At 36.5% G+C, this 17061-nt stretch overlaps 1 protein-coding gene across 2 annotated transcripts in view; it reads right to left on the bottom strand.

The window, feature by feature from the left end:
- Cntln (centlein) overlaps positions 1-17061 on the bottom strand; it is a 273121-nt gene that overhangs the window by 45665 nt on the left and 210395 nt on the right. For both annotated transcript variants that reach the window (XM_051163969.1, XM_051163971.1), the window contains exons 17-18: positions 15957-16032; positions 15650-15873 (exon numbers count right to left, since the gene is read on the bottom strand). In XM_051163969.1, coding sequence (XP_051019926.1) covers positions 15650-15873; positions 15957-16032 — 300 coding nt within the window. The remainder of the gene's footprint in view (positions 1-15649; positions 15874-15956; positions 16033-17061) is intronic.

Raw genomic sequence — 17061 nt, 5'->3', positions numbered from 1 at the left:
ATAATTGACTATATACCATGTGTGTCTATCTTGGTCCGGGTTACCTCACTCAGGATGATCGTTTCTAGTTCCATCCCTGTGCCTGAAAATTTCAAGATTTCTTTGTTTTTAATAGCTGAGTAGTATTCCATTGTGTAAATGTTTCTTTTTTGTGTGATTATACTAACATTATTTATAAAGGAGTTTGTACATTTGTTGTAGGAATCAAACAAAATAGCAAATACAAGTCCATAGTCCCTTAAAAAAAAATGACACAACTGCAGAAATAGTCATCATAGAAAGTAGATATCACAATAGACATCATAGGCAGGCATAGGGATCTTGGCATGACTACAGCCATGTTGAATTACAATTGCCCTGATCGTCTCTGAGCAACACTGGTACCACAATTTCTTTATCCATTCTTCTGTTGAGGGACATCTAGGTTGTTTCTAGATTCTGGCTATTAAGAATACATAGCTGAGCAAATGTCCTTGTTGTATGGTGGAGTATCTTTCGGGTATATGCTCAGGAGTGGAATAGCTGGATCTTGAGGTAGCACTGTTCCCAATTTTTTGAGAATTACAAAATGGTGCCCATCATTTGGGGACACTTGGACATATCTTAACCATAGTAGTGAGCATTTTAAAGAAGCAGAAAACAAAGAAACTTGCCTCAGTGCGGTTTGTAAATACTGACCACTTTCCTTCTATGTATCCCCATGTTGGATTGTGTTCCCCACACGAGGGACAGCATCAAATGCCCATGTGACCACCCGGCTTCCGAGCTTTCACACTGGAGAAGGGAGTGCCCTGAGCATAGGTAAATAGTCCTGAGGAGAATGAGTTTTCTTCTCTAGCAGGGAACCTAGGTAAACATTTTCATGTCCAAAAGTGAATTAGAAAAATGAAATAGGGCCAACCAAGGCTTTTCAAAAGACCTAATACAGAGAAGAAAAGGTATACAGGAAGCCTGGACCACTTGCTAATCACGCCACAATGTGATTTTAGGGACTGATTTTGGCAGCTCCAAAGAATGAAACACTGAGCATTTGCCTTCCCAGTAAACAAGATGCTCTGTGCTGAACATGGAGAAAAGCTTTGACTATTCACATATTTTAGAAGCAGTGATGCGAGGGAAGAAACAGAACAGGGTGGGGTCTTTTTTTTTTTTTTTAAAGATTTACCTATTGTATTTATTGTATATAAGTGCTTTATCTGCAGAAGAGGGCATCAGATAACATTATAGACGGATTGAGCCAACATGTGGTTGCTGGGAATTGAACTCAGGACCTCTGGAAGATCAGGCGGTGCCCTTAATCACTGAGCCATTTCTCCAGCCCCAGGTCCTGTAATAAAGAGCAACCGTCAAAGGGTGTCTATTGGAAAGGGTCAGAGGGCAGCCAGAGTAAAAGGAAAGTACTGCTCCTTCCTTTAGTTATACTGATGTCTCCTCTGTAGAAACTGTGTGTGTGTGTGTGTGCGTGTGCGTGTGTGTGCAAGTATGCATGTGTGCAAGTGCATGCGCATGTGTGCATGTGAGAGGAGACAGACAGACAGACAGACAGAGACAGAGACAGAGACGGAGACAGAGAGAGAAACCCAGACTGATCTCAAACCTTGATATTCTTGCCTTAGCCTTCACAGTGTTGGGGTTATAGAAATACACTACTACACCTGGAACCACACATCTTCAATCTTAAATTCTCATTAGGACTGATAAAGGACACTGACGTTGAATGAAAAAATAAAAAATTAATTAACATTCTCTCACTCAGGCTATTCTTTCTTTTACTTACAGAAGCAGCAATTTAAAAATCTACCACAATATACTCACTTATAATTGGGCACTAGCCCAAAAGGCATGTTCCATGAAAGTCTTCACTTCCCAAGAGATTGGGATAGATGTGAGCACATCCTACTGAGACTCTAGGTAAGAGAAATATAGGAGATGGGGAAAAAGAAGGACCCAGAGGGTTCTAGAAACCTATAAGAAGAACATCATGATGGGTGGATCGGGAAACAGGAGATCTGCTCTAAGTACTGTACTAACCAAGGACAGTATAATAGTAAACATCAAACCCCTACACTGATCTAGCCAATGGACAGGACATTCTCTGCAGTTATGTGTAGAGCGGGGACTGACTCTGACATGAACTCTGGGGCTCCATATTTGACCACCTCCCTTTGGTGGCAAGGCCTGATGGCACTCAAAGAAAGAATAAGCAGGCTACCAAGATGAGATTTGATAGCCTATGACCATATAGTGGGGGAGGAGGTCCCCTCAGTCATAGACCTAGGGGAGGGGAATAGGGTAAAAGCGGGAGAGAGGGAGGAATGGGAGGGTATAAGTGATGGGATAACAATTGAGTTGTGATCTGAATAAATTAACAAAATTTTAAAAAGTCTACCACACAAAAATAATTATAACAATTTTGTCATCATAATTGCTTTGAATTAGGATAATGGAACAAATTCAAATTTCATAGTATCTTGTAACTTTTATAGGCAAGGAACTCCTACAAATGCATTCTAAACTCAGTAACATTTTTAATCAGTGGATAAAATTAATATTTTCTTATTCAGAACATTGCTCATTCATAGGGGACAAAACTGAAAGATATAAAATTATATATGTTTACCTGTAGAAGATTAAAAGCATAAGTTACTTAACTGATTATATGAGTTATCAGGACAACTACCTTATTTTTTGACTACCAAACACCTCCTTTCTATACAAACACAGAAGAAGATATACAGTTTTTAGTAATAACTTTCAATTTAGTATTGAGTAAAATTTTCTAATTTTAAATGCGATTTTTTTTTTGTTTTGATACTTGAGTCCATTTGAGATTAGCACATACACACACAAACACAAACACATACCACACCACACACACGTACACACACACAAACACACACACACCACACACACACACACACACCACCACCACCACCACCAACAACAACAACTAAAATACCTTAGGTTGAAATGTAATTATCTGTGTAATGAAATATCAAATGAAAATTCTACTCAGTTATAACATCACTCACAAAAACTCCTTTCTGATAGATGCAGTTATTCAAAGCCTACAGTATATTTCAGAAAGTGTCAAGCAGATGAAGGTAATGTAGAGGACTTTTCACCAATGCTTTTGCTAGCAGTTAGACTTCAGTAGCCTTTAGAGACCATTAAGTACCCTTGGCTAATTGGCCAATAGTAAATTAATCCTCTTTTTATTCCAGCAGCACTATTTTAACACCCTTATACTCTGTCAGTATAGTGTCTGAATGACAAAATAATATTGTGCATGAATAATAAGCAGAAAAGTTAAATTAACATTTCATGTTTCACATGCCATACCTGTGTCAGAGAACTTTCTTTTTAAGTCACTGACATTCAACTTTCTTAAACAATCTCATGTTGACATCATTTTGAGGCGAATTTTCCTAATTACTGTTAATTGCCTATCAAGAAAAAACTCTTTTCATGAAGTGCAGTTAACTAGCACCGATGAAATCAGCTCCAGTGTGCACATTAAAGACGAAGCATGACACTAAGGTGCTGCTTTGTATAAGGTCATATTAAATATGGTATGCAATTAGCTAAGCGCTTTTTTATAGTTCTGGAAATGCCAATCTGTCTTGAAGTGCTCAAATTAGATTTTATCATAGAAATATGTGAATCTGCATGTGGATAACAGGTAGGCTACTTTCACTAACATTAACAAAGAGTAAGATTATTTCAATGCCCTTACACTCGGTAATACAGACACTAGATATGGCCAACTAAAGCATTTTAAATATATTTTTGAATATAATTTCTCAGAACAAAAATTAACACTATGTTAAATCTCAAATTGTTCAAAAAGTTTACTAATGTTTTAAAAATTGAAAACAGTCCCTACAATATTTAATGTTTATCTTTAATTGATAGTTTTGGTATTACAGAGAGTTAGAATAAGCTTTTGGCAATGTTGTCTATTTCAAAACAATCAGAATAATGAAAGAAACTAATATCAAAATTAAACTATATCAATTCAGGTATTGGTCCCACAAATATGTGAAAAATAACAGATAAAGATGTCATATATGTGAAATTTGAAAGTTAACATATGGAATTGCAACAACTAAGAAAAGCCTAATTGTTTTTTGCTTTGCTGTTATTTCAAATGCCATATTCAAGTTACCTGGAAATAAAGATACTCAATTACACCAGATACTTGGAAACTAAATTATATAATCACCACCAGAGTGATTTCTCAACATCCACGTGGTGAGATTCTGAGTTCAGCATCAGCCCTCTTAAGCACTTAACAGAATGACATGCCTACTACCCACCACCAGACCACCCCTCTTCCAGGCTGATGCCTTTCTCTATAGGAATAAAAGAGGTGGGCAATCCCACAGGATGAAAAAGAGGGGAAGGAATGTCCTCCTGAACCCGTCATTCTCACACCCCTTCTCCTACTTCTGTTGTGGAAACTTAGCTAATAATAAACCAAGAACTCATAGACACACCCCTCCACTTTAAAGTTCTATTTATCTTTCATTCTTCTGTCAACATTTTTTCAGTTATTGACATTATCTGGAGGCAAGAACAAAAATACCAATTATACAAGCACACAAACACACACACGATCATTAACAAAAATGTGTGTATGATCAAAAATGAAAGTTGTTCTAGGGTGATATTAAAACTCCTCTTTAGTGTAGGACAACCACAATTTCCAAGCGAAGTTACATTGACTGAGCTATTGGGCACAGAGGAGATCAAAGCCTAGAATGTCTACACAAATCTGATGGTTTCTTCATTTTCCTCTAGTTAAATTCTGCATCTCTTTTTTTTTTTAAAAAGCAAATAATTTAAATATCATTGGGCAGTATTGATTCCTATTTTATTTAATTGCTCAGAAGGCCCAGGGAAATTAATGTCCACACATATTATTGTGACTAAATGTCAGTGAGCCCAGACATCACATATCCCTCCTAATACTTAGTTTCTACATAAACCTTTTAAGAATTATGTCAGTGGTACTTAAAGATTTTTTTCTTTTTAAAAATTTTACTACCAAAGTTTGATCACAGAGTCTTAGACATGCTAGGTAAACAGTCTATCACTAAGTTACAGTTCTGGGTCTTTACACTAATTTTAAAATGTATTATTATTATTGTTATTACTATTATTTATCATCATCATTGTGTGTGTGTGTGTGTGTGTGTGTGTGTGTGTGTGTGTGTGTGCAAGTGCACATGTGTAGAATAAAAACAGATTTCAAAAGCTGGTTCTGTTCTTCCTCTGAGTTACTTGAAAATCAAGTTGAGGCTGTCAGGTCAGCTGAGCACAACATTGCTTTTATTCACTGAGTCATCTCCACAGGCCTATTATCAATAGTGATAGTTTCTGAAATTTATATTCTACATGATAATACTTTTCAATAAACCTCTGAACACCATGCACAACACAATGTTTATTATATGTAAACTGTCATGTAAGTTGCTTAACCTCTCTGAGAGTCTGACTCAAGAAGCAGGCTTGGTTCCTACACTTCAGACCAAATATGTTTATGTCAATTGTCCTACATCCCTGTCCAAGCCAGGCATGGTAGCCTGTAATCCCAGCACTCATGGAGGCAAAGGCCAGCCTGGTCTACAAAGCAAATCAAGGACAGCCAAAGCTACACAGACAGACAAACAATAACAAAAAATCCTGTCTCAGAAAAAAAGAATCCCCATCCTGAACCTGGCTGGCCCCTGGCTCTGTAGGAGTGGACAGTAAGTAGCTAAGGGTTTAAAAACATGCCCATAAGGACAGCTGGGAGGAAAAGGAAAATCCCCAACAGAGGTTACTGTTGTTTGTCTCATGACATAACGACAGCAGAAAAAAGAAGCCGACTCACACCAGGCAGACTACTGTTTTGTGTAGAATATTCCGCCAGGAACTCCAGCATGGCCGTTTGAGGAGGGCCTGTCATTTCTGCAGGTGATTGTAAGTGCCTGATTTGATTTGAGTTTTCTGCTTTCTTTGTTCTTTTACTTGGAAGCTTCACTCCAGCGGACATTCTACTCTACCAGAGACTCTCTCAATGAAGAACTCCAGCTGTCTGCCTCAAGGAGGCATTTGATTTCTACTGGGTGTTTGAAGTGCCTGATACAATGATGTTTTGCTAGCTATCTGCTGCTTCTGTTAATCACTATTCTTTTACTTTCACTTACTATATACTTAATAATTTCATTCAAAACCTAAAGCACATATATCATATACTGGACCATACAGAACATAATGGACATTAAATTTATTGAGATTATACTGAATAGGTTCACAGTAATTTAAATTAAATATCTTCAATTTGGGAGTATAAGAAACCTAAAGACTAAAGGTTACCATTTGTCATTCTGACTTTATATATTTAAATTAGTGAAAACAAAACATTTCTTAATATGTATGAATAACATCTTAATACTTGGGATTGAAATATTGTAATGATTGTCAGTAGTTAACTATCTCTAAGCCTTGCAAATAAGTTATCTGGATAAAACTCAGTGAATTTCAAAATTCCTTCAGTTCATTACCAATTTAACAGCAGCAATACTGATATTCATATGATGTTGATTACCTGTAAGTTTGTTCTATTAAAATTCTCAAGACAAACAGCTTCATAGCTGCTTTCCTGTTTTCTCTGTGTGACTTCCTTGAGACTTCAAGAGTGTAAAATTAGACATGTTTAAAAATAATTGAAGCTTTTTTAAAATTTGAGGACTTGGTAAAATAAATATACTAGTATCACTTAAATGATTTTTTAAATTAAGAAGTAATATTTGTAAAAACTACCAAGCGAATACCTTTCATGGCATAGAGTATAAATTTCTCCTAGGGAAGGGAAAGCAAGGCAGAGATTTATGAAGTTGTGTTAGAGGGTATATTTTTCAAAGTATTATCTCAAGAAATTTCACAGAAAAGCTAATTTTAACACAGCTTAGTCTTCATAGCAAATTTTATGCCCACATTTGTCCAAGCGATTTCAACAACAACTCATCCAGATTTCTCACTGCGTCCAACAAACTGCCTTCTCATCCTGACGCTGTGAGCTTCCCTGTGTTCTAACGGTTTGGCTGTATGCGTGCAACTTTCAGATTTATTCAGCTCAAATGTTACTTCCTTCAAAAACCTTACTAAAAATTGATAGAAAAATGATTGTGCCCCTCCATACTTTAAATATACATATATGCATGTGTCTTTGTATATAGACATATGCATAACTATATTAACAATATGTATATATACCCATAATTTCCTTGTATTGAGATATACATTCAAATCTCATTTTAGTGTCTTTGGTGAGAATAAGGATCATATTTCATTCTTTATTTAATATCTCATCATTACAATGATTTAAATGTATTAGGTACACTGAATATGAAGTACAGTATATATAAAGGAATTCAAACATGTGCAAAACAATCTAGTCGTTAACAGTAGGAGGGAAATGCCTAGAAACAAGGAGGATTCCCAGGAGGTGCAGGTGAGAGAAGGGGAAGGCTGTGTGCTATGGGGTGTGATATACTCAAAGGACACTTATGCCTGCATGGAAAGGACCTTATGTAGGCCCATGCGATGAAATAAAACACAAAACAAATAACAAAATAACAAGTACAGCTAACTATCACAATTCAGAAGTACGAGAAATGTTCTAATTTGTCACTTTCAGGCATACTGATATTTTCACAAGAGAAATGCATTTGAAAATATATTGTTACAGAGAAGAACCATCGCTGTAAATAAAAGACTGCAATGTCTCATATGGTTTCATCACAACCAGAAAGGGGGCTTCTAATTGATGTTATTTAGTCTGTATTTCCTTTTGTATACTTTCTGCTGTAAGATCAGAAGTGAAAACAGAATGAAAGAATGATTTTTCTAGTACACAGTGTTCTAAGTAATAATAATGGTCCCTAACAAAGTCTAATATCAGACACAGATATTCTGTTAACAAATATCACTTGGTTCACCTAGAAGATCGGACACAGGAACAAGACAGTCACGTCCAATTCCACACGGATTCTGAGCTCAGATCCTGGGCTTTGCACAGTTTACCTTACGAACATGATCCGAGTGACATTTCACAAATTCCTGGATAAATGTTGCTACACTCTGCCAGGAGAGAGACAGGCTATGTCATGCACAGATCAATAACCACACCGTGTTTCATCAGCCTCAAAATAAAAAAATGCTTCATCTGGCAAAAGCCATGGCCCTGGAGAATCTGACATATATAAACTGAACAGCCTACAACAACTGTGTACCACACAATCTACTGGTATAAAGTGAAGGAAACTTCGGAGATGGGCAGTGGGAATCATAGAGCTGTTTTCTGCTTTTATTACTAGAGGCTTGAACAAAGATTATACAAGTAAAATGAGGCTATTTACATCCCTAAGTTCCTGGAAGAAAAGAGATGTGTAATAGTTTCCAACTTCCAACCTTTTGAACAAAAGGTATATAAATAATTATCAACACATATATATTTAGGAAATATTGACAACCAAAGATATCAAAACAAATATGTGAAATTTTAATGCACACTCATAGAATCTGATACTTTATAATTCAAGGGTTGCTACACATCTTTTGAGATATGGTGTCGACATGCTGGATTAACCTAACAGCCCAAGGCATGTGTTGACTGGGCCACGTTCCAGATCCTTTTACTTCACTAAAGCCTTTTATTTGAGGTTTGATTAAACCAATTTAAGATTAATTGGTTAACAGAATTGAGTAAGAAATGTTGCATATTTAAAAACTTAAATCCTAAAAGCTTTATCTAAGATTGCTATTGCCCCAAAAATATGAGAATGAAATATGCCATTACAGAATTTATCTGACTCAGAGTAAGGGAATCAAGAATTCTTCAAGATAGGGTGAAAATAATAATGTTTCTTTAAAATAAGCAGCAGCAGCATACATTTGTGACACTCAAGCTTACAGACTGCCTGTGAAATCTGTGATAATTCAGCTAGGCCACAGGTGAGTTCTTGGCAGCGATAGCCTGGGGTGAAACTTTGTTTTTTCAGGTCAAAGAATAGAAAGCATCTCTTTTTAATTTTTAAGAACTATTGTTGTCTTAGCTTCATGATAAATGTCATTACCAAGAATAATTATAAAAAAATGTTTAATTTGTAGCTCATTGTTCCAAACCACCATGACCACTGGGGTGAGGAGCACAGCAGCAGACAGGCACAGCACTAAAACAGTAGTTAAGAGCTCACATCTTTTATTTTAATTTTTTGCTGATTGCAAAAATTTTTATTTTTTTATTAAAATAATGACTGCTATTAGGAATTGCTTGTTTGGGTCTTTTAGATCATTTTTTATTATTTAAATACATTTTGATCATACTCTTCCCCTCCTCCAAGTCCTTACAGATCCCCTTCCCCTCCTTACCCATCCAACTTTGAGTTCTTTTTTAAAAAATGAAAGAAAAATCCAACCTAACAACAAAACCTCTCAAGAAAACAAAATAAAACCACACTCAAAAAGAAAGAAGAAAACCTCCATATTGTAAACAAATAAAAAGCACACAAGCTGCACGCCTGTAATCCCAGCACCCGAGAGGCAGAGGCAGGCAGATTGCTGTGAGTTCGAGGCCAGCCTGGTCTACAAAGTGAGTCCAGGATAGGCAATGCTACACAGAGAAACCCTGTCTTGAAAAACAAAAAAAAAAAAACCAAAACCAAAACCAAAACCAAAACAGCTCTGTTAATTGAGTGAAAGAGACTTGGAATACTTGGTCCTCAATGGAATGTCTCCATCAAATCCTTCCCTTCAGAGCTCAGGAGACACCATAGAAGAGGAGGCAGACATAGTGTAACAGTCAGAGGTGATGGAGAACAGGTTCCCTAAATCAACATGAGCAGAGCTCATATGAACTCAGAGACTGAAGCAGCATGCACAGGGCCTGCACGGGTCTGTACCAGGTCCTCCACATACATACTATAGCTTCCAATCTAGTGCTTTTATGAGATTCCTCAATGTGCAAGTGAGTAAGTCTTTGACTCTTGTGATTTCTCTTGGGCCCTTTTCCTTCTGGTTTGCCTTGTCCTACTTCAATATGATAGCACATTACACATACACACACAAGAATGAAATGAATGAATGGACATAAACCTATAATAAAAGTTAACAACTTAACTGTAACATAACTTTTAAAGGGACTTTAATCCAGCAACATGGCTGCTCTAGCAAGGGATCACCTTCAAATACTTTCTAGGTCTATTTGATCCAGCTGGAATGCCCTCAGTTTATACCTTCTATCATAAGAAAAATGAAGGTAAAGTTAGTTTATAGAAGGAAGCAGCCATGTTTAAAAGTGGTGTCTAAATTGAAGGGCAGACAAAGTGATGAATTACAGAAAGATTTGACAGAATGAGTCACATTTACAACACATATTGTGAAAGGGAAAACCAGTTTTCTCTAATGCAGTGACACTGGTTACACCAACCACCCCAGAACAGCCTCATGCTCAGGAGCGATCACATGCTGATCCACAAGCATGAGGCGGAGAAAGTTAACTGGAATGGCATGGGCTTTTGAAACCTTAAACCGCACGCCCAGGGACACACTTCTTCCAAAAAGGCCACACCTCCGAATCCTTTCCAAACATTATTCAAATATATGAGTCTATAGGGCTATTCTCATTCAAACTGGCATAATTGACATATCTTTTCCTGGGCCCTAAAATCTTGGGGCTAGATAGATAACAATAGTATGAATATAGTAAAATAATTTCTTTTAGAAAATGAAGTTGTTATGCAACTCGGGATTCAAAATATTAAAAGCCTAATGACTAGAAAACTGAATAGGGTAATTAAAATAAGCCTTATAGGGTTTATGATGAACAGTAAATGGAATATTCTTCCTTCTCCATGAAGGAAGAGCTCACTAACCTTTATATCATACTAAACCTGCAATGCTTTCATGGGCCTCTGTGTCGCTGAATTGGTTTAGCAAACATTTATTGTGCTTCTTAAATGACATCAATGTCTTCAGCTCCTTGTTGTGAACCAAACCAGACAGTAAATCAATCTTTACACGTTCATTGAAAGTGGACCATGTTCTCACTTACACTTAAGTACGTGAAAGTTACCAATTTTGTTTAATATTTTTTAACTCACAGAGCCTATTAACTATAAAAGCAACACAATTAACCAATATTGCCCTCAAAACTTATTACATACCTAGAAGCCATCTTAGAAAAGTAGAAGATATTTTTGTGCTTACTGCTCCTGCAGAGGACATAAATTACTTACTAGCACTCACGTCAACTGCTTGCAATTCCAGTTCCATGGAATTACATGCCTGCCCTCTGGCCTCGATGGGCATTTCTATAAACATGGTGTACATAAATCATACAAGCACATACCTATTTTTTTTAAAAGAAAGAAATGTCTAGTGTTTGTTTAAATGAGAGCTATCATATGGGCTTATGACTATTTGATGATGCATATATATATGTATATATATAGTTTTATGTATTTTTATTTTATGTGTAATGGAAGTTTTGCACAAATGTATTTATGTATGCCATGTGTGTGCCTGGTTCCTGTGGAGGCCAAAAGAGGGCACTGGGTCACTTGGCATTGGAGTTGCTGATGGTTCTGGAGTTACAGGTGGGTGCTGGGAATTGAACAGGGATGCTCTGTAAGTGGACCAACTGCTCTTAACACTGAGCCATCTTTCCACTCTCTAATTTGTGGTAATGTTTGGGGAGATTATGGAATCTGGAAGGTAGACTCTTGCTGGAGGAAGTATATCACTAGAGATGAGCTTTGAGAATTTATAGCCTCACCTCACTTCTTGTTAACTCCTTCTGTTTGCTGTGCAACTGAAAATGTGATTTCTCAGCTGATTTCATCAGTTGCTTGCTCAACTGGCTTGCCTATGGACTCTTTCTAGAACAATAAGCCAAAATAAATTCTTTCTTCAATAAGTTGCTTCTGGTCATGGCATTTTAAAAGGGCAATAGAAAACAAATTAATACATAGATTTATGTTGTAATCCTGAAGCTACTGCTTTATGTTATGATCTTGGATAATTATTTCAATTCTTTAAGGCTTAATTGCATTGCATACAAAACAATGGATACAGTCTTCTTTATAAAGCTTGTTATAACAAGCTAATAAAAAATATCTAGAAATTAGGTCCAATAATCATAGAACAAAAGTTTTCTGTTTTTTTTAAAAACAGCATAGAACCTGGAACCCCAGATTGCAACTGATGAGCCCTATGGTATTGGGTAAATTTGATCCCTATCTTAATTTTTTCATTTGTACAAAAGGATCAGATGCAGAATCTACGTCACTGAAAAGATGCCAGAAGTAATGAGCAAGTGTATATAATGAGCTTTTAGCAACACCTGACACTTTGCACCTGCAGAAGTGCTGGCTAGTCCTGCTTCTATGCAGAACATAGAGCTTAGGGTTTGAAAGAATAGATGAACAACATGGACTGTAAGTAATGGCGGTTTACAGAAGAGAGGATCTTTCTTATTAGAGTTCTAATCTGAGGAAACAGAGGATTGTGAGGACAGGTTGGTTGAGCAAAACAGAGTAAAGGAAATGAAAACCACAGGCATAGGTAGATGCTCTCCCAACTCAGAAAAAAGAAATCCCATACATTTAGGCTAGAATTTCTAAGACTATATGCATACACAAAATAAGAAAGACCTACCACTTAAGTGACAAAGAAAGTTAAAATATACAGGATAAAAATTTGTGACTTTTATAAATATTAAAATAAAATATACATTAAAATACAATCAAATACATAATAAGGTGAGGGTACTAAAGAACATAAAAACAAGGATAAGCGGTCCCATTTTCAAAGTGTTTATAATAAAAAATAAATAGCTATTGTAAGAAAGGAACATGTAGAAATCTACATTCCACAAGGAATATGATTACTTCTCCTTTACCATCCAATACTGCATCCTTGCCAAACGCTGACACAAGTGGCTGGCAGTGTTTTGCTAATGAGTTGAGAACATTGACCAGGAAGGTGGGAATTACGTTCACAAAATCCAATCACTTTTCAATATATTCATTACTTGTCAGAGTCTAAGGCCTACTTCAAATGAGTATTTTGTTATGAGAGAACTTTATTATTATTTATTAATATTATATATAGAGTTACATCTGGCCACTGATAAAACTAGTATAAATAAATACAGGGGATTAGAACAATACAGCCTACCAACAAGACTCAAGTGACATATTTAGAAAATTCCACTCAACAACAGTATATTTCACTGCTTCTATGTGACCACAAAATGTTCAATATAAATTATATTCTGGACCATAAAATAAACCTTAACAAAATTAAAACCACAAAAAAAATTAAAAAAACAAAAAAAAAAAAAAAAAAAAAACCAAAATTAAAACCACAAATATCTGTCTATGATGAAATCAAATATTAAAAACAATCTGATAACAAATGATAGAGGAATGTGTCCAAACATTTTGAAGCTATATATATATATATTTTTTTTTCTTTTTTGGTTTTTCAAGACAGGGTTTCTCTGTGTAGCCTTGACTGTCCTAGACTTGCTTTGTAGACCAGGCTGGCCTTGAACTCTCAGCGATCCACCTGTCTCTGCCTCCCGAGTGCTGGGATTAAAGGTGTATGCCACCACCACTCAGCAATAATGTATTTCTTAATAGTCCCAAAGTTAGAGAAAGAGTTGGAAAAAATTCTCAAAATAAATAGGACTTAATGAAAATGGAAATGACACATATAAGAAAACATAGTGTTGGAAAGGACAGCTGTAGTACTGCACAGTTCATCTGAAAAGATGTCTCTGAATACCAAGATCAAGAAGGTAAGTGGTAAGCGAGAGCAGAGGCTCCCACACTCTACCCCGGGACGGTGGAGGCTGAAGAAGGAGGCAGCATGAGTTTGAGACCTGATACAGAGAACTTGTCCCAAAAACAGGCAGTCAAAGGGAAGAACAGAATTAACCCAAAGCCAACAGGAGCACAAAGTCATGCAATGTATTCGAAGAAAACAAAGCAGAAAAACACTGAAACAAAAGGTAAATCAGTCAAAATTAATAGGATGCTAGCAAGATTAAGAAAAAGAGAAAAGAGAAGATAAAAACCATCATTACAAGCAGGGTCGCCATTAAAGAGTAAGCAAAACACAGGAGCAAGTGGAGCCACCACTTGCTATAGGAGAACAAAAAGCACCATTATGTTCATAGGTTAACTTAGGAGGAAACATCATGATTATCTTAGGGAATGGCAAAGAATTATTAAACTAAACTTAAAAATTCTTAAGGGTGTCATGGCACACACCTTTAACGTCAGCACTTTGGAAGCAGAGACAGGAAGGTCTTTGTGAATTCCAGGCACATATAGTGAGACTCTTGCCTCCAAACAACAACAAACAAAACCAAACAAATCCCAAAACCTTCATTATTAAAAGTCCATAGAAAGTTAAGAAAAGAAGGTAGTTTGCTTAATTTGGCATCCTATCTACACACCAGAGTAGACATCATTCATAGAGGTTAAGTTTAAAGACAGCAACCTATACACAATTCAGTTGCTTATAAAGCAGTACTTTTATTAATGCTTTATCTTTTAATTTTGTTTATATCATTCTCCTGTTACTGAAAGGTACCCATGTCCCACTATCAAAAACCCACTCACAACTTATTTCTCGTTGCAAACATAGATAACCATTACATTAGTATGCAAACTTCTTTTCATAACTAATAGTAATATTTTAAAATTCTTGTATGATGGTAACAACCACAAAGTGATGCCCTTGTGTGCCTGTTTAAACCTGCATCCCCACTACTGCAGATGACCTTCTCAGGCAATGGGCCACGCTCAAAAAAGTAATGCGTAGATTAGGATATAGCACATTCTTATGTTTTGGGGATTTGATTCGTACTTTGATTATATCACTATCAGTTGTCACATTGGTGATTTATGGAAATGTGTAACACAAAATGGCAGAAGTTTGTTTGTTTGGGCTCATTTTGGAAATTCTCTTCAGAATTTATTTAACAAGGCTTTAAAACTCTAATCATCAAGCCAAACAGAAAAGTTAAAAGCCAAACATTCCAACACAATACAACTAAACAATGTCCTAATTTGAAACTGACAACCTGAAGAACAATAGGAAGGAAACAGGTAACAGTCTTTGGTTTTTAATTAAAGCACCATGCTTCTGTAAGAGTGGTCCTTACGTGTACAATGAGAGTGCTTCCATTCATAACACACAGCAGCCTTGAGTCCGAGCCGACTTGTTTTGGCCATGTTTGCTGGTGTTGGACATGTGATAGGATGAAGACACACAATACAACAAAGGTGAATGCTACCAGAAGTATCTCATATCCATTATACATATGGCTTTAAGGTTTGGCAACGTCTCATTCAGACACCTTTTACTGTCACCAAATTTATCATGGCCCCCACATGCAGTCCTATGGCTCCATGTGGGGTCATGAGACACAATTCAAGGAAACAAGATCTAGATTAACACCTCAGATTCTTAAAAATCTGTCCACATGCTTAACATAAATTCGAACTAAAATCACATATAAAATAAAAATCCACATACTCCACATACATTCAGCTATGTGCTATAATCCACTCTTGGTTCTCTTTACCTTTATTGTCTGTCTGCTGGTCTGGAACCGCTGGTCGGCTATCTGCTGTTGATGGAGGAGCTTCTCGTTGGCTTCTTTATACTCCTTAGCAGATGATTCTGCTGCTTTCCTGGCATTCTGAAGCAAACTGTTTTGTTGCTGCAAGGATATAATCCGCTCTCGTAATAAAACAGCGCTGCTACTGGATTTGTGGGCAGGCATATTTTTATACTTTTCTCTGTTAACTAAATAAAGATAATATTGTTCATATTTTACAAAATCAGATCACGTTTATGAAGACACTGCTAGTTTCTTACTATACTCTTACCTCTGGCAGGAGCTGTGGTGTGTAAACTCTTCTTTTGAAAGGCTGTTTTCTTGGAATTCTTATAATGAGAAACATCCTAAGTTTGAAAGTTCCAGAAAAATTGGTTACTACTTAATGACACTGTCAAATAAATTCACATGTCACTTAAAGTATATTTAAGTAGCTAAAAATTACATAGTCCACAAGATTCTATAATTGATTCCTTAATTAAATACCTCATATATAAATCTGAACTTATATTTGAATATGTACAATAAATTTAAAATTGAACTATCAGGTAGAAGATATAGACACAAAATCAACTAAACGCAGTAGACTTACACTAAGGACAATTTAAAATAGTCGCAGAAAATCGAGCATCTACAATAAAATATAGATATTTAATGAAGCAGTCTCTGGGAGTCTGGGTGCTTTGCTTGAAAGTTTTTTTCCTGTTTGAATGTAGTCATGGGAAGTTACTGACAAATTAAGTTGAAATAGTTATTATAACATATTCTTGCTTTCCTGCTGGGAAAGGTGGCTCATATCTGGGAGACCAAAGCAGGGAGATCACCTTAAGCTGCAGAGCAGCCTGGCTAACATGCCATGCCCAGGTAGCCTGGCCATAGGGAGCGGAATGGGGTGTCATGTGTGGTATGAACCCTGTGCTCTCTTCAGTACTGTTCCAGGTACCAGACAAAGACTTCCTATGTTCCTTACACCCAGTAAACACTGCCTGGCCTGAAATTAGTATCTAAGAGTGAGACAACTAGGTTGTGGTTAGAGTTCGGTAGAAGTGGTAGTTACAATTTTTTGGAAACTATCAAACAATCTTCTGGAATGCTACACTGTTTCATTTCATAATCACACCAGCAAAGCCTGAGCTTTGGTTGCTCTGCACCTCTGTCATCTGGATTTGTCATTATTTTCACTGAGCTGTCCTATTCAGATTTACTCCTCCCTGTGTCCTAACCTGAGTTTTCTGAAAGGGTAGTGCTGGTGAACATCTTTTTGTGCAGTTATTTGCCACTCAGCTATCTTTTTTGGTGAGCTGTCTGTTCATGCCTTGTCCACTTCCTAACTACATTGCTATATATTTTATGGTTGGAGTTTGAGGGTTCATTAC

This window comes from Acomys russatus, chromosome 2, assembly GCF_903995435.1.
Source record: "Acomys russatus chromosome 2, mAcoRus1.1, whole genome shotgun sequence".
Classification (NCBI taxonomy): Eukaryota; Metazoa; Chordata; class Mammalia; order Rodentia; family Muridae; genus Acomys; species Acomys russatus.
This window is presented reverse-complemented; position numbering and strand designations above follow the sequence as displayed.